Below are 21,763 nucleotides of genomic sequence, written 5' to 3' on the forward strand. Positions count from 1 at the left end.
GAGATGTGTATCGTCAGTTCTAGAGTGAAGTTTTGCGTCTTTTTACTTTGAACGGTATTTGTTATAAGATATTGCCCTTGAGATCCTTCTTTGTTTTTATCTGTTTTAATTATAACGTTTGTTTATGCACAAATTTACCAATAAATTTATAAAATCTATATAAATTGTCTGTATCAACAGTGCCTCAAAGCACAGCTCTAATTGATATGATACTATTGTAATTTTAAGTGTTTTTCCTCACTTTCACACACTTTCTTTCGGACTTATCACTACTGTTAATTTTTTTGTTTAAAAATAATGTAGCCTTTTGCAAGGAAATTTAATTCACTTCTGCAAAATGGCACCAAAAATTGAACTAATGTTTGCTGAAGCCCTTGGTTTCATCCCGTGCCACGCCGCCCATACGACGAACGGCGACGAGAAGTATCCAATTGCTGGCGGGTTTTTGAGCTCGAGCCGCGTCAAGTGTGTCCTTTTATACTACTCCCATGCCCATGGTCACACTTTGCATTTGCGCAGCCTGCGATCGAGGGAAAGTCAGAACACTCGGGGGCGCAGTGACATTTCATTTGCTATTTTGCCCGACCGCCCCGTTTTTCTTAACGGCTCACTGACTGTGCTAGATAGATTGTCGTCCTGGGTGGTTTTCTCCGGGGGATTCGCAGCCCAGGCAAAAGAGCAGCAGCAGCAGCAGCAGCATTTTCTTATTATGCAACCATATGGTCATGTTTTTTAGAATTTTGCGTTCTTTATGGAGATACTGTTTGGTAGCTGGCCGGAAATGTGGCAGAAAGGACACTCGAAGGGTGATCGGAACGGTTCGGCACAACATACTGCGGCATCGGCAGTGGGTTACAGAGATTTCGGGGCCGTCCACAGAAGAAGTGACCAATTGAACGTCTCAATAATGTATGGGATATATTGATGGGCAATTTATTAACCCTAGCACTTAAGGAACAAAGGGCTGGAAAAGCCCGAGCAGAACGATTTTGGGGTCGATCGTTTTAAATCGCAATAAATCCTTGGAGATCAACCATATCAAATCGCTTTTTAAAGCATGTTTTTGTGGGTGAAAGAGAGTATTGAAAACTGACTTTTATTCAACGAGTTTTGGAACTGTATGACCGGTTTCTATTCTATATTGTTTAAAGATTGTTACTATTCGTATTAAATATTCATCAAAAACCACATCCACACAACCTTCGCCCGTGACAAATTGAGTCTCCGTGACGAAAGGTCACTGGCATATTACCAAGTTGGCAACATTATTACCATCATCATCATCGACGATGATAAATGTGTCCTATCATCCTAAAATAATTGGAAAGGAATTGCGGCTGGATTAGGCGCGGATTTTCACCATCAAAACCACCAGTTCTAGTACCAAAACATTACGCCCGGGAGAAGGGCCATTGCACTACACTTCCCTTAGCAGTGGTAGTACAGCATTTGTATGATATGTTGATACTTTCCTGCCAATGGGGAAGGCGCATGTGTCTCAACAATGCCCGCCCTCCCGCCCTTGCCCGTCACAGTGGCACTCGGGGCCATTAATCTTGACGGCTGTCGGAACACGGAAACTTCGGCTGCGGTAAGGTTAATGTAGAATTATTCACGCAAAGCGGCATAACGCCAAACAAGAGAAATGTTTTGCGCGAGCACGTGTCCGAGGCTTTCCGGCGCGTTTCCGGGTGGATGTCAGGAGTTGGCAAACTAATGGACCGAGAGCCAAGCGGGAGTTTGTTGGCGAGTTGGTTAGTGCTTGCGGGGATTGTAGTCAGCGTTTATTGACACCACATCCGATCGAAGAAGTTGTGGTACGCCATTAGCAATGGTGCTAAACAGCCAAACGCACGGGCATTTGACGTGGGGATTAAAGTAAGGAAAAGTGCGTCAAATAGAGAAAGAAGTGGATTTTATGTAGAAACTCAGCAGTAGCTGTTTAATAAATATTTTTGGAACAGTTGAATGTTGTAGGAAGATCCTTTAGTTTCCAAATGATGATTAACTTTGTATGGATTAATGCTCATCCTCAATTTATACCAAGAAGTCTTCCAAACATTTGCATAAGCATTTGCTTTCAATGCACTGTTTTTGTTTGTTTGCTTTAATTTTGGTTTCGTAAAAAATGTAAAATCTTAATTTGTCCAATAATGAAACTAATGGTCAAGCACGAATCTCAACTGGCACCATCCACGTTTTTATGTTGATTCATACATTTGAGAAGTAGGCGTGGTTTGTTTCACAATGGAAATAGCCTGCTTCTGACACCGAACGGAAGAGGGCGCTAACCAGAGAAATGTATGCACGGCGCCGTTGTTTTGGTTTTCGATAGCGCATTTGAATTCACATGAACTTTATTACAGGAAATTAAATACTTAGTTGTAACGTAAATAAGTGCTTTAAAGGTCACCTTGTTTGGTGAGCAGTGACATTGACACAACCTTCAATTCAAATTCCATCCTCCACCTCAACCGATAACGGGACATTCGAGTTGATCGTTTCGTACTATCTCATGCACTGAATGTAATTAGAATGAAATCAGTCCTGTGCTTAATCAGTCAGTCCGCGAGCTTATAAATAACAACTGCAAGGAAGCACCAACCGCTATCGCGCCAACGAACGCGTCTGATCTTGAGACGCGTTAATGAATTCAAATGCGATGTCGAGAATCCGAACATTAACCTGTTCCGGAGAATATATTTAAATTCTTCATCTCAGCGCTGATTCAGCGACATAAAAATACCCCTCCTTCTCCCCTTTCCACCCACTATCGAACGAATTTATGCCACCCGGATTAGTAAAAGTCAAGCTCCCAGCCGTGCTTGACCTTGCCAAAGGGGCAACTTCAGTGCCAGATTCATACCAAATGGGGGTCCTCGCTTTGGGTCCCCCGAAACCGGACAAGATGGTTTTTTAGAAACCTGTTTTAATCAGTTGCATAAGTGAACGAGCGGGAGACCCCCACTAACTGAGCCGATTGAGCTTTGAGCGTGAGCGCCCGTACGCGAGAACTTGAGTTAGTACGAGCTTAACGTTGCCCCCGGTCGGGTGCTAATTGGCTTGTGTTTGGAGTGTTTGAAAGTGAGCGTTAGTGTTTATCTTAGACTGTTTTCACTGCACCACACAACAACCAAACAATGCAGGAAGGAGTGCCAACGGACAGTGTCGCGCTGGAAGCGATCGAAAAGTTAGGCCCGCGGGAGAAATGGCGCATTGTGAAGAACATTGCCGTGCTGGGGATTGCGTTCATGATACACTTTACCGCGTTCCACGGGACGTCCAACCTGCAGAGCTCGCTGCACAATGATGGATCGCTGGGAGCGTACACACTGGCCTGCATCTATGGGTCGTTGATTTTGTCCAACCTCTTCCTACCGGTACTGGTGATAGGGTACGAAAGCGGGTGGAGTGGCGTGGAGTGCTTGAAGGATGTTTTTAAAAAAATGAATCTTCCACTTAACAGGCTGCTGGGGTGCAAGTGGACGATCGTGGTGTCGTTCGTTGCCTACATGCCGTACATTGCGGCCCAGTTCTACCCGTCGTTTGCCACGCTCATACCGAGTGGGCTGGCCGTTGGGTTCGGCGGTGGGCCGCTCTGGTGTGCCAAGTGTACCTACCTCTCGATCATAGCGGAAGCGTTCAGCATTGCCACGCGGCGCAAGGTCCGCACCGACTATCTGATCGTAAAGTTCTTCAGCTTGTTCTTTGTGTTTTACCAGCTGGCACAAGTGTTGGGCAATTTGATATCGTTCACCGGTTCGTCGCCTGCTCTGTCGGGCACAAGTGATTACCTTGAGCTGAATTAGCAAGTCGAATTAATCCCGCTCTCTTTGCAGTGCTGTCCTACGGGGAGACTGAATCGGCGCCGGTGAATGGTAGCGTGATCGAATCGAGCGTGAATATATCTGCAACGTGCGGTGCAAACTATGCGGCACCGATCCACCAAGAGGCACAGACTGCAATTGACCTAAAACGGCCCGAACCGGAGCAGCTGAACCATCTGACCGGTATCTTTCTGGCGTGCATGGTGGCAGCATCCATTTCCGTGGCGCTGGGTGTGGATTCCCTCAAAAGGTAAGGCAGGAGGCAAATTCCAATGCCGGGCAGTAGGTCAACATTTCTACACTTTCCAGATACAATATGGTGCGCAAAGCTCCCGATAATCGAACTTCCGGCATGAACACACTTGTCATCACCTTGCGTCACCTTGGTCACAAGTATCAGCTACTGCTGATACCGATCACCGCATTCATCGGCATAGAGCAAGCGTTCATAACGGCCGATTTCACAAAGGTAACGCCATCTGCAGCTGCGATTGTTCATCCTAACAACAGTCACTAACAAGCTCCCGGTGTCATAATCTTCCATTCGTTGCAGTCTTTCGTTGCCTGCGGGCTCGGCATTAGCTACATCGGTTACGCGATGATAAGCTTCGGGTTGGCGAATGCCGTCGCTGCCGCCTGCACTCCGTACATCACGAAGCACCTTGGCCGCCGGCTGCTCATTCTGGTGACGTGCCTGTTCCACGCGGCGCTAATCGTGTTCATGCTGCTGTGGACACCGACCGACGAGTATTACAAGTATTCGATAATCGTCGCCTGCTGGGGATTGGCGGACGGTGTCTGGCTGATTCAAATCAATTGTACGAACGTTTTTTTTCCACCCTCTTTCGTGGCATTCGAATTCTCATCGCGGTTGTGTGATTGTTCTCTCTCTATCCCTCTCTCTCTTTTCTCTTGCTCTCGCCGTTATAGCACTGAGCGGCGTTCTGTTCCCGGGCAAGGAGGAGGCTGCGTTCAGTAACTTTCGATTATGGGAAGCTTGCGGCTCGGTAATCATGTACTCAGCCAGTTCGTTTTTCCCCACCTTCCACAAGCTGCTGTTTGTGCTCGGCGTGATGATTGTTGGCACGATCGGGTAACTAGCAATGATGGTGTGCGCTTGCCTAATCTTTTAATGAAACAAATTTCCTCTTTTCTTAAAGGTACGGAGCAATAGAGTTGATGGAATATCGAGCAAAACGCATAGATCCCGGAAAGCGCTTTGAAGCTGTTGATCAAGAACCGCACGATAGCTGAATTACAAATTGTAAAGGATAGTCGGAACGACTGCGAATCCTTTGCCACTGTTCCTCTCTGTATGGTAAGCACTATCTGTGCTTGCGAAGGAAAAATGAAAATCGAAAGCTCTAACATAACCGTTAAACGGCTGCGTACTTTATACGAGCTTGCTTTTTCAAAAACGACTATACGCAGCTTAAAAGTAGTTAGAAGACTTCAGGCGTTATTAAGGCTTTTTGGACATTTTCATGTGAAATTAGAATGTAACGTTCGCCACATACTGTTCACGATACTCACAAATTGTTGTCAGAATAATGATTTTATTCGGATATATGTTTGGTTTGTTGTTGTTGTTGTTGTTCAGCTCCGATACACAGTGATCATATCGCACACGACTTTTACAAAATATTGCATTGCAAAATGTATTTTTCATAGGTTCTTTAATTATTACTCTCGTACAGGGGGTGCCTTAAATCTTACATTTTAACGCTCTCGGCTTGATATGACGACCCGGCCCATTACACTGCTCAAATTGCACCTCTTGCATAACTCGTACAGCTTCGTCCCTGTGACAACGTGACACTGATCATCAGCGTTCCTTACCCCTCCGAGTCGAGTTCCGATTATTAATGAGTTTTATTCAATCTTTTCCACATACTTGACGGTGCTTGTTTTGCGCTTCATGGGATGATATCAAACAGTTAATTGGACTTTTCCACGTGTGATCCTCTCGTGTTTATAGTATAAGGTGCATAGCATTTGTTGTTTCCTGTTCTATGGTGTGTTGCTGTTTGTGATTCGGCTGCCTCTCTGTAGACTTTGTTCCTTTATGTTTATTTGACACATTTTCCTACCCAACAGATATAGATTCTTCATGGTTTCGTGGGATAAACGTTGCTTGCAAACATAAAATTCATACATTTTACACCGATCGCTGAGATACGTTTGTTGTAGTGGGATGAATGCTCATCGGTACGAATAATAATTTCAATGGCTCACAACAAATAGATACGGTTTGCTCTTGCTAATCGGTACTAGATATTTGTTGTACAACATCTGTGCTGTTTGTTAATACAAATCAATATACAAAACGCCTCGAAGGTGGATCGATAACTGCACGAATTTCATTTGTGATACGACGATTTTCTTCTGTAGGTTTTTTTTTATACAATTATTACACACTCACGGCTATTGGGTTGGTTTACAACTACAGTGTTCCAATCAGAGTTATGCTTTACACCGCCGACGGTATCTCAGAGGGAGATAAGGAGCGTTTGTCTTCATTTTTCGATAGTTATCATGTACAGATAGTTTCCAGCAGCTATGAGTTGGGTACTGTGTAGGAAAGGTTGCTTTCCATCTGGGGTTTTGCTGACAATGTGTTGTGCTGAATGGATGTGTTTGCTCTTTTACGTGGTTTCTGTGTGCTGGTTGTCTTACTATAAAGATTAGGAACTTTGGTTTCACGAGTTCACACAAGATGCGAAGCAAACAGAATCGATCGACGAATGTTACAAAACAATTACCAAGGGGAGTGTGTTGTGCCATGGTGCATTTGTTCGCCAAATTTATCGCAAAACAACGCTGGAAATCTAACTAAGCATATTTTGAGATAAACTCAACACTACTACTCCGCTGTTGTTAGCTCTCTACCCTTTTCCTATCTGACAGCTTGGAATGTGTTTGTGGAACCAGAAACGGTGGGAAGGCAAAAAACCGAAGTCATTTCCAATCTGAAGCAAAGCTTTGTTTGTGTCACAGTGAGGGTCGTCCGGGAAAACAGAACAAAACTAAAGCAAAACAATCCTACATCGCCACGATCACTCACATTACGTACGTATCTCCTAGAATATCATGCTACCGTATATCCTACATAACTATACAATATTCAAATATCGGAATGGCACCTTATTTTATATGGCTACGGTTCGCGATTAAAGTTGTCTGTCCCGCGGGCACGGTTTGGATGATGTGTGTGTGTGTGTAGTTTTTCGTTTAAGTATTCTCCATCTTGAAGCTCTTCGACATCATCCGCACGGTGTTCTTGAGCGCTTGGCGTTTGTTGCAGAACCAGATGCGTATAACTTCCCGCTCGTACCCGAGCTGATGGGCTAGGCCGGTAATTTCCGTTCCTGCAAGATGCGTGTTGTGGTTAATTTTAGTGTATGCTTTACGCAGCCGTTTATGGCACGTCAACCCTTACCGGAAGGATGCGTGTTGCGCTCGAAGTGCCCGTTCAGCAGCTCGAGCGCTTGCGGCGTAAAGGACGTCCTTCGTTTCCGCTTCTTGGACGGTTCCACACCGATAAAGTCTGGCACGTGGTTTTGGCCCGATTTGTACCTAGATGAATGACTGTGAACGTGGTTTATTTGGCAAGGGAAAGGCGAAACGGCACAGCGAAAGCCACACAACCCACACAACAGAGTTCGAAAAGAGAAAAGAGAGAGAGAGAGAGAGAATAAAAAGAAAACCAAAAGCGTGCATTAAATGGATGAAATGTTGCCTGTTTCGGCAGCTTCTAGTTTAAATAATGGTGCATTTGCAACGCTACTCACTAACCGATCGAGTTAGCTTACCTTTCTTCCGCCTCCTTCATCCAGCGCTCGAGCACGGGTTTGATTTTTTGTGCGCTTTTGGGAGTAATGTCTAACTTTTCAAACCTGCCCCGATGTGGACGTGTGTGGGTTGAGTGGAAAGAAAAAAGAAAAAAGAAAACAAGTGTGTAAAGAAAAGAACGTATAAGTGTTGAAACGAGTGTGTAAACAAGATAACTAGAACCGAAAATGAATACCAATAAAACCATACGAAACAGTAACACAGTACCCTAGTGTTTAGTTTACAGCCAATCTATAGAAGGGGAACAGGAGAGAGAGAGAGAGAGAGAGAGAGAGAGAGTAAGAGGGAGAAGGAAGTAGGGTATAAAAGATTGCCAGGACATTGATCAAATTTGTTAAGTGTTTGCAAATGTTAAACGACGGGTGAAAAGAAGAGAACCATACTAAAGAAAGGTGAATAAATAAACATACATAACTCACTGGCCAATCGATAAAATAAAGATAAAACAATACAAAAAGTACAAAACAAAAGTAAAATAGCAAAAAACAAATAAAAATAACAAGGAACATGGGAACACTTACGCTTACCTTTGCTGGTCAATATGAAAGGATCGTATGAAGTAAACAACACTACACGACAAAACTACAACTACTTGCATAAAGTGGCACATAAAAGAGATTGCGAATAACCAGCTTCTTGTTGTTGTTGCTTCGCTCGCTAACATTGTTTAACTGCCCCCGAAGGACGGCGCTCGATTGATGATCGATGCTCGAAAATTAAACCCGATGTCGGTTTGATTTACGCTCATTAAAATGTTAATGGTTTTTAATTTCGTTCGTTTAACCGGGCATGGAATGCGGGACCCGGGGTGACGGTGCGCCATCGTGTGCAGGGGCAGGGTTGGGCGGGAGAGATGGAGGAAAGCAGTAGGCGGGAGGCGACGAATCTTACCTTTGAGGGATGTGTTAGTGTGGTTCCATTAATAATCTATGCGATGCATGCTTAACTACTGCATGCTGCTACTAGAGCATATAGAACCAAAAGCCAATTGAAACTGAAAATGTGTGTGTGTGTGTGTGTGGGTTAACACAGCCAAGCGTGTAAAGTAACAGGGGGTAAAGGGGTGAAAGGAACAAAACAAGAGCAAAGAAAGCAGAAAAAAACGGAATATTGCTACCATATTGATATCAATTAATACATACATTTGCTGCTGCTGCGATGAAAGTTGCGCTGCACAATACATCTGGGCGGCGAGAGCACTGGTTTTGTGTACGTATATGTGTGTGTATGAATGAAGTATGTGTGTGTTGGTACATGTGTGTTGATTCGTTTCGGCGTGTCAGCGGCGCAGTTCACGCGGTTTGGCAGTTTTGGGCGGGGGATGGCAACATCACGTGTTTGTTTGATTTATTTTTGTGAGCATGGTTTTGTTTGTTTGTTTGTTGGCAAAAACCAAACCAAGAAAGAAAAGGAACCAAGAAGAAAAGGAAGAAACAATGGAAAGAAACAAACGATAAGTACAGCGTGTAACGGATGCTTTTGGTTTTGTTCGGAACGTCCGTTGCCAAGAGCCTGCCGGACAACGGACTCGCGTTGGTCGCGTCGGTCGCGTCGGTCGGCTGGTTAATTAATGTCGATTAACCTCGAAGCCGCGCCCGGACCAGCGAAACCGCTGTGAGCCGTTGTCCGAAATGCTAAGCGGAACGAAACAATGTCCTGGCAACGTGTGTGTTAACCGGTCGGATACATAAATATATATGCATGTTTTTGGGCAATGGGAATAATTTTGAATAGGCCAAAAAACGTGTCGCTCGTAATGATGTACTGAAGTTAATGATTAAAGTTAGCTTTGTTCAAGAGATTATTCTTTTTTCTGTTGTCTTTTTCTGTTCGAAAACAATGTTTTAATCTTAAACTTGGTTATTGTACGAATTGCCCTAACCATCCCCAATTAATGCAAGTCTCTTGAGTGTATAATAATTAAAGCATTTTTACCTGCAGATGGCACTCTGGCTGTAGGCAGGTCCCTCGGTGACGGACAGCGCCTGGCCGACCTGGGTTTGCGTGAGCCCGAGCGACAGTCGCCGCAGTTTGAACGCCTTGGCGAACTCCTTGATGTCATCCAGATCGATACCGTCCACCACGTTGCAATTAGTTTGATTGATTGTTAACTCATCTGGAGCCGATGGAACGCGGACAAAGAAGGTGGGGGAGAAAGATAGAGAGAGAGAGAGAGTGGAGGTAAAGAAAATTAAACCAATATAGACCAAGACCAACCAAGGCACACTGGCACAAGGGTGGAAGCTGTGGCCGGAGCGGGAACGCGATACGAGAGCAAGAGACAGAGAGCGAAAGAGTGATATTATTGAACTCGCGTTATTGGCAAGAGCCCAACCCCACCACATGCCAGTTGCGATCAACCGGTGGCCACAGAAGCAAATGTTCTACAATCATGTATAATGTAAAAAGACGCTCGAGCGCGCGCGTTGGAGTCGCCGCCCCGTTCCGAAAGTACCAGGAACGCGACTAATAAAGCACATTAAGGGAAATGTTTAGCGTAAATTAAGCGTTAATAAAGAATGTCAAATTAATTGACTCGTGGAGCCGGGCTCAAGCTGTCCCTGGTGTGTCGCTGCTGCTGGTGCTGCTGCCTGCAGCCAAGAACGGAGGGCCCAGGAACGGGGGCGAGTTTGTAAAGAATTGAACACGAATGACATATGCTTCAGCCGGCAATCCGTTTTCCGCACGGAATGAGGGTCGATCTTATTTGTGCGATGACGTAAATGCAGGGCCGAAGGGACAGTGAACTTAATCTTTCGGTACAGAACCGTTAGAGGACAACATAGAGTAAATTATGATACGGCAAGGTTCGACAATGTGCCTTATTTTTTTCAAAGGGTAGAAGCACTTGTGATCGAGATTTAACGATCGGGGTACGATGACGTCCGCTGACTCGATTTAATTGAGATTGATCGAGAGCAAACAGCGGAGGGCAACTCATTTCAGTTTCAAGCCGCTCGGTTCAATTCCAACACATTAACACCATGATTACATTTGAAAACACTCTGTTCTTAGAAAACTACGGAAAAATTGACAGCTAAAATCAGAAGAACTAAACCTTTGGCTTACTTGGATGCTCTTCCAGAAACTCGTGGTTCGATGCGTCGTCATCGTCGTCGTCGCTGTGCGATAGCCGGCCGGTCGATCCGGCCGGACTCAGTTTCGGTGGCGGCGTGCTGGCTGCACTGTGATGGGATCGCTTCTGTAGCTGATGCACCGTACCACTGCTACTGCCGACGGTGGACGGTTTCTCTAGCTCCAGGTCGTCCGCCGACGGAGCCCGGTGATGCTGCTGCTGTTGGTGCTGATGCTGCTCTATCAGCTCCAGATCGCAGGACCCTGGCCGACCAGTCGATCCCGGTGCCGACGGTCCCGAGGAGGAATGGTGGTGCAATGGCGACACTGACGCATGGGGATGACTTGAAGGTTGATCCTTGGTGAGCGGTAGGCCAGAGCTGGACGAACCACCGGGCGATAGCTTTGACTTGGATGGGAGCAGATCCACTCCACCAGTCGGTAGACCAAGTCTGGAGATGAGAAACATCGAACCAAAAGTCCAACAGAAGACGTTAATCGATCGATCGTGCATTGATTGCAGCGTTGAAGCCTACCTGTTGATTGCACTGGCGTCCGACGGAGAGCGTGGACTCGCTGCACTGATGGCACTGTGGACGTTCACCTGCAGATGGCCGTTGCTGGAGTGGCCGCTGCCGCTACTGCTGCTGCCCGGCGTGGTACAGTTCAGCGTGGCCGGCGGCGACAGGGCACGCTTCAGCGTCATCGATTTGTCGTACGGTGAGGACGAGCAGGAGGCGTAGCTGGCCGGTCGGCTATGGGTTGACACGGGTGGAGAGGATGCGACGAGCGAGATTCGCTTGGGCGAGTCGCCCGCCTGCAGTTTCACCCGATGCATGTCCGGTGTCATGCGACCAGCGACCGCCGAACGATGGTCGAGCGTGTTGGAGGAGGCAGACGCGGACGACAGCGAGTGGCCGGGCGGAAGGTGTTGCTGCCGGTGGGTATCATGAACCGAGGGCATACAGCTCGCCCCCGATACGACGACCGACGAAGAGGAGCAGGACGAGGAGGAGGTGGAGGAAGCGTTTGGCTTAAACTTCACATCTCCATGGTGATGGTGGTGATGGTGGTGATGGTTGGCGTAGTGCAAACCTTTCGGGGAATGTTGCTGCGAGTGCGCTCCAGCCGCCGAACCGAGCAGCTGCGTCGAAAGCAACCCACCACCGGACCCGGTTCCTTGGGCATCCCTCGGTGGGGCGAAGAGACCACCACTGGCGGCAGCGGCAGCAGCGGCCGCCTGGGCCGCCTGCGAGCTAAGCGTTTCGCTCAGCGAATTGTTAAAGTTCAGCGATTGTAGTAGCGCCTCACTGCTCATGTTGGATATCACCTGCTGTCCGACCGGGATCGTCAGGATGGTTTGTGTTGCAATGCCTAGGATCGGAAATAGATCAAGTGCGTACAGTAGTACCCCTAGGGGGAGTGACACTTTCCAGCAGCGAGAAAATTACCTTGAGACGTCGGTATGAGTAGCTGGGCACCTTGAATGCCCTGCATAATCTGACCGGACGCGAGCAGCAGCTGAGGCATCTGGGGTGCGGCCGCTGCAATTGGGGCAGCCGGCCCGAGCCCCAACACCTGCGGGCTGTGGTTCTGACCCGAGAGGCTTAGGTTGAGGGGAGAGTTGCCCAGCAGCGGGGACGTCGGCAGCCCCAAACTCGGCCCGAGAACGCTGGCGCCCGTTAGCTGGGCTAGGCTTTGCAGCTTCTGCAGATTGATCATGTCTTGCACTGGAAAGGAATGGGGGGAGGGTGTACAGTAGAGAGGGAACGTGGTGTTAGCTTAACCTTCGCTCGTGGGTGGTTCAGCATGCACGGGAGGCGGTGGTGTTCGATATGTACTCACTAGTTCCGTTCAGGTGTACTTGGGCGGCGGCCACGGCTGCGGCGGCTGCGGCGGCCGTCGTCGATGTGGCGCTCGGGCCGGTGGGCATCGAGAGTGGTGACATCTTGTCCTGGGCGACGGTACGCAGGATTCCCGTCGGTTTGCTGCTGTTGCTACACCGGCCTTCTAGATCGGCCGGCGTTGGGTTGAGAAATGGACTGTTCGACCGGCTACAGTGCTCACTTCGTCTTCTATTCTGTGGGGCAGAAAAGGGAGGAAGATTGAGTTAGTTCTGTAGTAATATGTATAAAGCAAATAAAGTATTATTTCATTTAAAATTAATTTCAATTTATGAAATTAGATGTGTTGTTATTGGACACAGCATAAAACGTATTGCTTTGTATGTCAAATAAGAAAAGAGTAGAGACACGTGATCTCTAGCTCTCTCTCTTACTCTGTCTCTTTTTTAAGGCTTAGCTACTCCCGTTGAATCTCATGATGGATGTTTTTTTCTGTATCCCACGAAGGAAGGCGTGTCTTCATATTTTACTCTAAACCACTTGTTGAATCTTACCAGCTGGAGAGGTATAAAGTATATGCCTCGCAAAAGCAACTAATCGTTTATAAGAAATCTAGTTGAATGTTAACAATATCACATTAAACTGATATTCTTTAAACTATCTGTACATAAGGAACAAGTTCATATTAAACAATCATTCTACCACAATGCCAATCTCATATGCAAAAGATTGAAATGAAGAGAAAACCGCCTGATGGAAGCAACCGAACAGACTAAACGTCGATTAATTTTTATTTCAAAATTTTCATACCACAGGGTGGAAAATCAACCGAAACATGTACACACACACACAAAGTGCCTTATTTGGTTAACACCGAGTCGCCGGGTGCCAAATTTTACCCTGAAGGCACCTCGAACCCTATCCACTCAACGTATGGCGGTACTGTGTATGTGTTTATGTGTCTGTGTGTGGAAAAACACGACCATAACGAAGGAAAATCTGCAATCAAACGTCAGCACGGGCAAACACTCGCATCGAGACACCGGGTTCACCAAACGGTTCGAAGCGATAATATTATTGACACTCGTTGCGCCCCTCTTTCTTGCCCTCTTAGAAATAAATAGAGAGAGAAAGAGAGAGAGATGGAAAGGGAAAAAATATCCCACTCACATGAACCATATTTCCAGCAGCACATGTTTATCGGCCTTAGTTAGTGATGAGTTGATTTTTAACTTCAGTGCGCCATACCATACCGCGGGGTTGGGGCTCGGTCCACCCCTCTCATGTTGCCCCCATTCTCCTCCGGAACACATTCCCTCACCTTCTCATCCGATGCCGGACCCGATGACGATGGTCCAATCTATTTTAATTATTTCACCAAATTAATGAACGAACTGGCCCGAGCTGCCCGGGCCCGGTTGAAGTGAACGAACGAGCGAACGGACGGACGGACGGTCGGCCGGACCATCGAGAGCCATGTCCAGCGGCAGCATTATTAAGTCTCCGGTGCGTCTCCTGCCCTTCCCAACCCGCGCAAACGATTCTCCTTCATCAATTTCCTCCCACAAAGTAACTTCATATGCCAGCGCGCGTGTGTCGGTGTGTGTGTGTGTGGAAATTTTCCTCCCGTTTTTTCCAGCAAATTTGCGATTTTTTTGCTGTAGTTTTTCTTTCGCTCTCGCTGTAACCCTCGCGAGCTGATGAGGCTACTACACAAGCGCTGCGTTAAGGATGAGGAGCCGGTTAAGCCGTCCGCACGGTGTACTCCAGTGCGATGGATGCAATGGTAGTCTCACCCCTCCACCGCTGCTTCTCCCTCAATCGGCCGCTTTTCTATTGCAAGGATACGGGCAGAAGGACGGCCCAGGCCCAGGGCCAGATGCATCGTTGGATTGCAAAACATCGATAAGTTGCTGATATAATGAGAGAGGGTGGGAGAAGGTTGAGTGACGGACAGCGGTGATTGCCTTCCGCGCGGTCTAGCAGGGGTGGCCATGTAAAATGTGGGTGGCGTGTGTGTGTGTGTGTGCGTATGTGTATGTTTGTGTAAAATATTTTCGCCTAGCAGCAAGCGCCTAGAGAAATATGATTATCGTCGGGATGGCGAGAAACTCAAACATCCCACCCATTTCTGTGTGTGTGTGTGTGTGTGGAAGGGTGAGAGAAAAATAAGGGTACTTTTTTGCAGTCGCGTTATCCAACCTCCCTCCCCGTCTTTGCGCTGCAGCGCCGTCAGGAATCATGATTACTCGCTAGTACGGCTCGGACGATTTTCGTTCTGGATCGTTGTCCCCGCCAGTCGAGGCGTTAGGATGATTGAGGTTCGCGTCGGGGTGCAGCACTACGTGTGCAATATCCTCCCTCCTCTAACCGGGGGCGGTATGTATTGATGAACGACGTGGGGACGCGATTTCCCCGTGCTCCCTTCATGCGCCCCGTAACCTAGATGGACGCTGTCCATCGCGGGAATGGAAATGAGGTAAGCTTCGAAAAGATCAGCGCAAAAGATATAACGTGTGTGAGTGACACAGAGAGAGAGAGAGAGGCATACGAAAAAAAGAGAAAAAGGATCCCCTCGCCATTACACCTGTCTCTGCAGACCTTTATCCAGTCGCATAATAATCGCCATAATGATATAAGGCGTGGGTGTTTTAAATTCAGTTACCATACGTCTCTGTCCGATGCGATGCGATGTGTGTGTGTGTGTGTGTGTGTAGATTTTTATTTTCTTCTTCGTTTTTTTTTTACACCCACTGCATTCTCTCGCCGCGTCCCCACAAACGGTAGAACACGAACGAAGGAGATGAGTCGATGTTGATGTTGATTACGATCAACAATAAAGTTGAATCTAACGCGAGGGTTTCGGTCGTACGGGGTGGCAAGGGGAGTGGGTGCGAGAGTTGGAAAACGAAACGCGCGAAATTACGCGCGCACGTTGAAGGCAATTGCGATGGAACAAAAGCGCACTAGAAAGAAGGAGTGTTTAGCCGAGGGAAAGCACATGGGGATGGGGAACGCGCAATGGGAAGGGAAGGGACAGCAAAGAAGCGAAAGCAAAACTGCCCCGTACATTGTACATGGGAAGGAATAATCATTTTGCCGTGTGCAGGAAAAATTCAAATGAGTAAATTAACCCTTCATTGGCAGGGGATATGTGACATTCGCTTACAACTGGCACGAACTGGCGAGTTAGAAACAGTTAAGCTAAATTGTGCAATAAATCACAACTTCAATGGAATGCAAGGTAAAAGAGCGCCCCACAAAGCTGTGTTCGATTCGAATCGATTGACACGTCGTTTAGTTGTGCTGGCGCAAAACGCTTTCCCGTGTGATTGAATGTTTGAATTGAAAACATTCAAGGGTTAAGAAGAGCAAAAAAAAAGTGGTTCCCCCAGGACCACTGGCGGACCAATACAGGGCGCGAACGAGGACGCGATTTACCTTTTTCCCCCCTTCTACCCTTCTGCTCCCCGTCCAACCCACCGGGTTGACAATCATTTTGTTCGCTATAGCTACGTTCGATGGACGACGATAGACGACGACGACGACGCGTTTGTTAGACGATGGATGGGAAGTCCAGCCACTGCCCAGCCAAATGACCAGATGTTGGAACGGACGGACATCGCGCACACCGTCGTTGTCGCGAAAAGCACACCCCGTCTCCCCCCCCCCCCCCGCGTTTCACCTGCACCTCGCTCCCGCCTGCAAGCATAGAAAACTCCAATCCAATATATGCGCACCGTGGTAGACGAAGACGATTAAAAAAAAGCGCCCGTTGACAGGACACGTCCGCTTCATTGTGTTGGGGGGAAAGAAGGGAATTTGACTTTTTCATTCCATCGAGGGTGCCGGAATGACCACCCTCCGTCCTCGCTCTCTCTCTCTCTCCCTCTCTCTTTACTTTTGCTCGTGTACGTTGGGTGATGTTTATAATGTGTGCAATGCTAATGCTTTATTACGTTGACTTTTTTTTTCTTTTTATTTGCTCGACTCCCATTTCCTCCACCCCACGCTTTGGTGCATTTTTTTGTTCGTCCCCGTGTGTTTGTGATTATTTTTCTATTCTTTTTTTGTTAATGCGAGGAAACTCTTCCACGTCTGTGGACATGTGAGAGTGCGCGTGAGACCAGCCACATTACAGCGACGAAGCGTTTGCGCGAACTTTGCGCGACGATGTGTCGTCGTTGGCCGTTGGTAATGTAGTCAGGCGGGAAGGCGGGCGGGAGGCTGGAGGCAGAGCATAGCAAATCACTTCAACCTCCTCACATTACACTCCATCATCCCCCGAAACGACTTTGTCGATATGAACGATGTTGTAAAGTACAATATGGTTAGTAACGGCAGCACCAGCGAGAGAGAGAGAGAGAGCAGTGGAAAAATGGGGAAATAAAAACGATCACCCCTTATCCTATTACTGAAGAGAATGGGGAAAGGTACTACCTAGTGCCACAAAGTGCAACTGGATGCAACCCCCCCCCCTCCCCCCATCCAAAACTATCCTCCCATCGCCATGAGTTTCACGGCGGAAAAATAATAACATCAGCCAGTCTCTTACGCTTGTCTTCCCATTCCATGCGCATCGATACCCATGCCCAGCCAGCATTCCGCACAAAAAGCACCTCGAGCGCAGCAGGCCACGTGTGCCTGGGCCGCTGCTCCTTGCGCGCAAAGAGTTATGCGCGATGATGTTTTAATTTATATCTGTGTGTGCCTGATTTTTTTCTGTTTCTCTGTAAGTTTGTTTGTTTTTTGGTAGTGTGCATTACTTTACTGTGTACGAGGAAGCAGGGCGGGGGATCGTAATTCCATTTTTGCCATAATTTCTTTTCGCCTGCATGCTCGCCGTGGCCTCCTTCTGCCTCTTTCCGGATCGCTGGCTCCGTTCCATCTCCACAGAGAGGGCTTTTGCGGGGCAAAACTTTGCTCACTTGTGTGTGTGTATTATTTGCATCAACTAACGCTCCTTTTTTGCTGCCGTTTTCAAACACATTTTCCACGTTTCCGCTAGACAGATTTTCATTCGATTTTCCCGCCACCGTTCCCCAAAAGAGAATGGGGGAGGGTGTGTAAAGTGGGGGTTCGTGTGTGGTGCCACTTCACTGCTACCGCGGGTCGTGGTGGTGGTGGTGTGTGTCCTTCGGCGTGTCCATATTTCACGCCTGCAAAGGTGTGATTCGGACAAAATATTGCAGCCGTTATCAAATTTTCCCCGTGCACTGGTAGCTGGCTTAGAAGTTGTTTTGGCGAACGACGACATTTGGCGGGAGGCTGGAGCGGAGGCTGGGCGCGCGCGTGTGTTCGCGAATATTGATGGCAGCTTAGATGTGCCCGGGACCCGGCGTTTGGGAAGTTTTCTGGGCAAGTTTTGTTTTTGCGGTGCCGCTTCGAGTCCTAAAATAAGGTGCTTTTTTTTTTGTTTGCTGCGCGGTTTCGTTTTGCACAGGAACAGAGCGAACCATGCCCGTGTCCTGCTAAAACCGTGCAATGCGCGAGTTTGATTGGATTGGGCGTAGCGGGATTTGGTTATGTTTCGCTCTTTCTCTCTGTTTCTCCTCTCCCCCTCCCCACTGGCTAGATGCTTTGCATGAATTAATATCTCGTCGTCGTCGTCCGAAATTTGTGCGCGCCTGTAAAATGTAACATCGTTTGCATCGTTATGGGGCTTGATGAAGGGAGGTTGTTTTTTTATGGTTTTTTTCTGGATCCCGGTTTTTGTGAGCACATTGCATTGCGGCACCAGGGGGAATGGCCTGATCGTAGTTTATGGACAAACATGTATTATGCTTGCGCATGTACTCTGTGCTCGCACAAACTATTCGCTGTAGATTGTACAGTAAAATACCGGCAAGATGTGCATATTACGATTTAACAGAAAGGGAATGTATTGTGCATAGGAATAGAATGGAATGTGTTGTGTTGTGAAAAATGTTGAAAATATACTAAAAGGCGTGAAAGTAACACAAAGATGGTAAAAAATGCAAACATTTTTACTTCTAAATGTTTCATATCAAATTCCATTCCTGAATGGGCGATCAGCGCGGCGAAATGAACATAACCATTTTTGGCTGAAAAGCATTCTATATGCAAACAGTAAAGAAGCGACTGTGAGGCTTCATTATTCGCGAAATTTCCGTCAAGCTCGGTGCAAAACGATGCAAATTCGAATGAGGAAGGGGAAAAAATTAAATCGCATCTCATTGCCATCCAGCTGCCGCGGCTGCTTGCTGGGCGACTGTTGCGAAAGGTGGCCCTTGGCTTTGGCTGTTCGCATATGTGTGCGTATGTCCAAACACGATTTCCACTTCCTACCCTTCTATCTCCCCCCCCCACTTCAAAAGAGTTGGCCAAAAGGGGACACAGGAGACGAGCGTTTGCACATCCCGCTGTTGATCAGGATCGCTAGGGGTTTTTTGCGCATTTCGCGAACCACACCATAAAGAAGGAGAAAATCAACTCAAAATCTCATTGCCCCAAAAAAAAAAGAAGCTGGAAGCCAAACCTGGTTTTCACCAAACCACCCAAAGAATAAAGCGCAGTAGAAAGAGTCACGGAAGCTGAGAAAACGAAAAAAAAAACCCCGCTGGAAAACCCCGCTTTCCCGCGTGGCTTTTTGCGCTTCCTTTGCAGTTGCGATTTTATTTCTCACCACAAAAAGAAGTCGACGGACGGATCGGTCCCCCGAAACGGCACCCAAAGTACCACTCCACCCACCCACCCACCCACCCACACACACACACATTGCATTGGGGATCGGGAAAATAAAAATCCGCGGCACACACGGCACCCGAACTCGAACGAGCCTTTGCCGTTGATATATTTGCAGTCCACGCGCTTTGTTATGTATTTTCTCGGCGGGCGTCCACCCACCGATCCCGCACACACTATCATCCACTGCCCAGTGTGTGTGTGTGTGTGTGCGCCTGTTTGTGTACTTCATTGCAAAGAAAAACCAAAAAAGTAAGCAATGAGTTGGGTGGTGTTGCTGCTGGAAGAAATAAAAAAAAAACATCTTCCGGACCCTCGGAAAAGCGATGTCCCCTGGACAGCGTCGCAGGCGCACACACACACACACACATGGATTTGGAAATTCTACCCAGAGCATGGGTGTGTAGCGGGGTGTGAGCGTGTGTTTGTGTGTGATTGGAGAGTTTGAACGTTAGAATTTCCATTCCCCATTTCCCGCCCCCAGGAGTCGCAGGCCACACACACTCGTAGAGAAAAATCGCTTGGTTCCCATTCGGAAAAGATGACCAATGGATCGATGGTGGACGCTGTAGATAAGGGATGAGGGAAAACGAAGGAGAAAAAGAGAAAGAAAGAGAGAGAGAGAGAGGGAGAGAGTTTGCATATTTTCTCGTCCTCTCTAAACCTCATACCGCTACTGCACACACCCCGCGCCAGCAACTGCGGTCATTTCTAGCTGTGGAAGCTTTCCACGTGGGAAGAGCATTTGAGAATTTTATGGTGATTTTTTTGTGCCTCCACCTCCCCAAACGCCACCCGCCACGGCAAGCAGCATAGAGAGAAGGTGGATATTTTTCCCTTTATTTTTGTGTTTCCGATCACCAAAAGTGCAAAGTAAAGCGCACATGTGTGGGAAAGAAAATACATGCATAACACACACACACACACACACACACACACACACACACACACAGAGAGAAGTGCACAGCGTTTCAAAAACCAACAAGAAAATACACACAATCGAGATTAAAATGAGGCAAAAGCAGTGCGGCGATAGAGTAACGGCTGACCGGCCGTCAGTGGAGAAGAAAATGAAATGTGACCAACGAAAAACTAGGGAAAATAAAAACAACGGAACATAGCTGCCCCCACCCCCCACCCACCCCCCTCCATTCCATTCCACTGCGTGATTGCGCGCCCTTAGCGCTTCCGCCGTTCGCGATTGGGTCCATTCCGCTAAAGGTGTGTATGTGTGTTGGTTAGGATGGCAAGACAAAAAGTGCAGCACAAGATAGCCCTACCGTCCGTGTCGGGTGGCTAGTCATTTCCCCGTTTTGTAGTAGGCCGAAAATTACGTACGCATCTACACACACACACACACACACACTTGCTCGCGGATCTAGTTTCGTCCCCTCACATCCCCTTCCACTGAAATGAATTGAAGAGGACGATGCACGCATGCCGAAACAGCCCCACACAGCATTAGGCTCTCGCTAGGTGGTGGGCGCGTTTCGTGCGTTTGTGTGTGGAAGTGCTTTTTTATTGCAGTTTTCCCGCTCTCTCTACCCGTGCTGCATACGCAGCTCGACGCGTAAGAACGATCGCATCATGTATGTGCGTTGGGGGTGTGTGTTTTTTTTTTTGTTATGTGGACTCCTTTCCTGAAGCTTAAGAGAGCAAGCAATAACCACTAACAAAATCGTCCCACTTCACTCTCCTCCCCCGTCCTCTATGTCACACTTTTTTGGAGCATTTTGGACAACGATCTCGCTCGCGCCTTTCCCCGGGTTTTGGGATGATTTTTGCAAGTGGCACCGGTTCTGGAATGTTTCTGCCTTTCCACTACAAAAAAACGACCCCTGACTACCGGTGCCACCTATGTGTGCACCCACACACAACATAATGGAAAGCAATTCCGTGGCTTTAGTGTCCTTTTTTTTTTCGACCCCTCTTCCCTCCATCCAATTACCTGTGTAGTCGGGACGGGGAAGAAAATAAAAATTAGAATTTGCAAGCCAGCACTGGCAAAGGCGGCACAGTATCGTTCGCTCCACCTCCGAAAGTGCATTTATATTTAAATAAATTTTTATATCGAACGATATACCCTTTTACTGCGGGGGGTGGAAAAGCGGCAGTCGGAGTTGGAAAAGTTAAGTTCTCGAGGACTTGAGGGCGAAGGAGGAGGCATATGTACATTTTTTTTTCCAAATTCAAAGTGTATGTTTCTCCCATACGCCCACAGCTGGAGACTGTAGTGGAGAGTTTTGCAGTACTTTTGGGGGGGGGGGGCAAATGTCTGTGCTTTTTTGTTGTTGTTGCTGCCGTTGGAGAAAAAGAAAATCGAACAAAAATTAACGAACAAATGGTCATTTTTCGTTGGCGAGAGGCTTCTTTTTTATCCGTCCAGTGTCCATGCGAGGGATCGTTGCATATATTTTTTAGCCGCCATGAGTGTTTTGCCCGCACTCTCTTTTGCTCATA

The 21,763-nt window shown here is 47.5% G+C and overlaps 2 protein-coding genes across 5 annotated transcripts in view; one reads left to right on the top strand and one right to left on the bottom strand.

Moving 5' to 3' along the window:
• The first annotated feature begins 2,847 nt into the window (after positions 1–2,847).
• LOC121599446 (UNC93-like protein) lies at positions 2,848–5,407 on the top strand. The gene is made up of 7 exons (XM_041927255.1): positions 2,848–3,394; positions 3,467–3,759; positions 3,840–4,077; positions 4,137–4,296; positions 4,381–4,645; positions 4,758–4,920; positions 4,988–5,407. Exons 1-7 carry the CDS (start codon positions 3,141–3,143, stop codon positions 5,079–5,081), a joined length of 1,467 nt encoding a protein of 488 aa, XP_041783189.1. The 5' UTR covers positions 2,848–3,140; the 3' UTR covers positions 5,082–5,407.
• A 52-nt stretch (positions 5,408–5,459) lies between these two features.
• LOC121599445 (POU domain, class 6, transcription factor 2-like) overlaps positions 5,460–21,763 on the bottom strand; it is a 53,549-nt gene continuing 37,245 nt past the window's right edge. Inside the window, exons 3-11 of one of the 4 annotated variants that reach the window (XM_041927251.1) lie at positions 12,600–12,834; positions 12,206–12,484; positions 11,291–12,128; positions 10,749–11,206; positions 9,615–9,795; positions 8,822–8,878; positions 7,640–7,723; positions 7,267–7,403; positions 5,460–7,195 (exon numbers count right to left, since the gene is read on the bottom strand). In XM_041927251.1, the coding sequence (XP_041783185.1) occupies positions 7,059–7,195; positions 7,267–7,403; positions 7,640–7,723; positions 8,822–8,878; positions 9,615–9,795; positions 10,749–11,206; positions 11,291–12,128; positions 12,206–12,484; positions 12,600–12,834 (2,406 nt within the window). In that variant the 3' untranslated portion in view covers positions 5,460–7,058. Of the gene's footprint in view, positions 7,196–7,266; positions 7,416–7,639; positions 7,724–8,821; positions 8,879–9,614; positions 9,796–10,748; positions 11,207–11,290; positions 12,129–12,205; positions 12,485–12,599; positions 12,835–21,763 lie in introns of all 4 variants that reach the window. The other 3 variants (XM_041927250.1, XM_041927254.1, XM_041927252.1) reach the window with 3 other exon arrangements.

The sequence above is a fragment of the Anopheles merus genome, chromosome 3L (genome assembly GCF_017562075.2).
Source record: "Anopheles merus strain MAF chromosome 3L, AmerM5.1, whole genome shotgun sequence".
Taxonomy (NCBI): Eukaryota; Metazoa; Arthropoda; class Insecta; order Diptera; family Culicidae; genus Anopheles; species Anopheles merus.

Bases quoted from the DNA above. Each gene is read 5' to 3' on its own strand.
- LOC121599446 (XM_041927255.1), top strand. From the start codon at position 3,141: ATGCAGGAAGGAGTGCCAACGGACAGTGTCGCGCTGGAAGCGATCGAA. The intron at 3,395-3,466 runs GTACGAAAGCGG...TCCACTTAACAG, and splicing joins CTACCGGTACTGGTGATAGG to GCTGCTGGGGTGCAAGTGGA. The intron at 4,646-4,757 runs GTACGAACGTTT...TCGCCGTTATAG, and splicing joins CTGGCTGATTCAAATCAATT to CACTGAGCGGCGTTCTGTTC.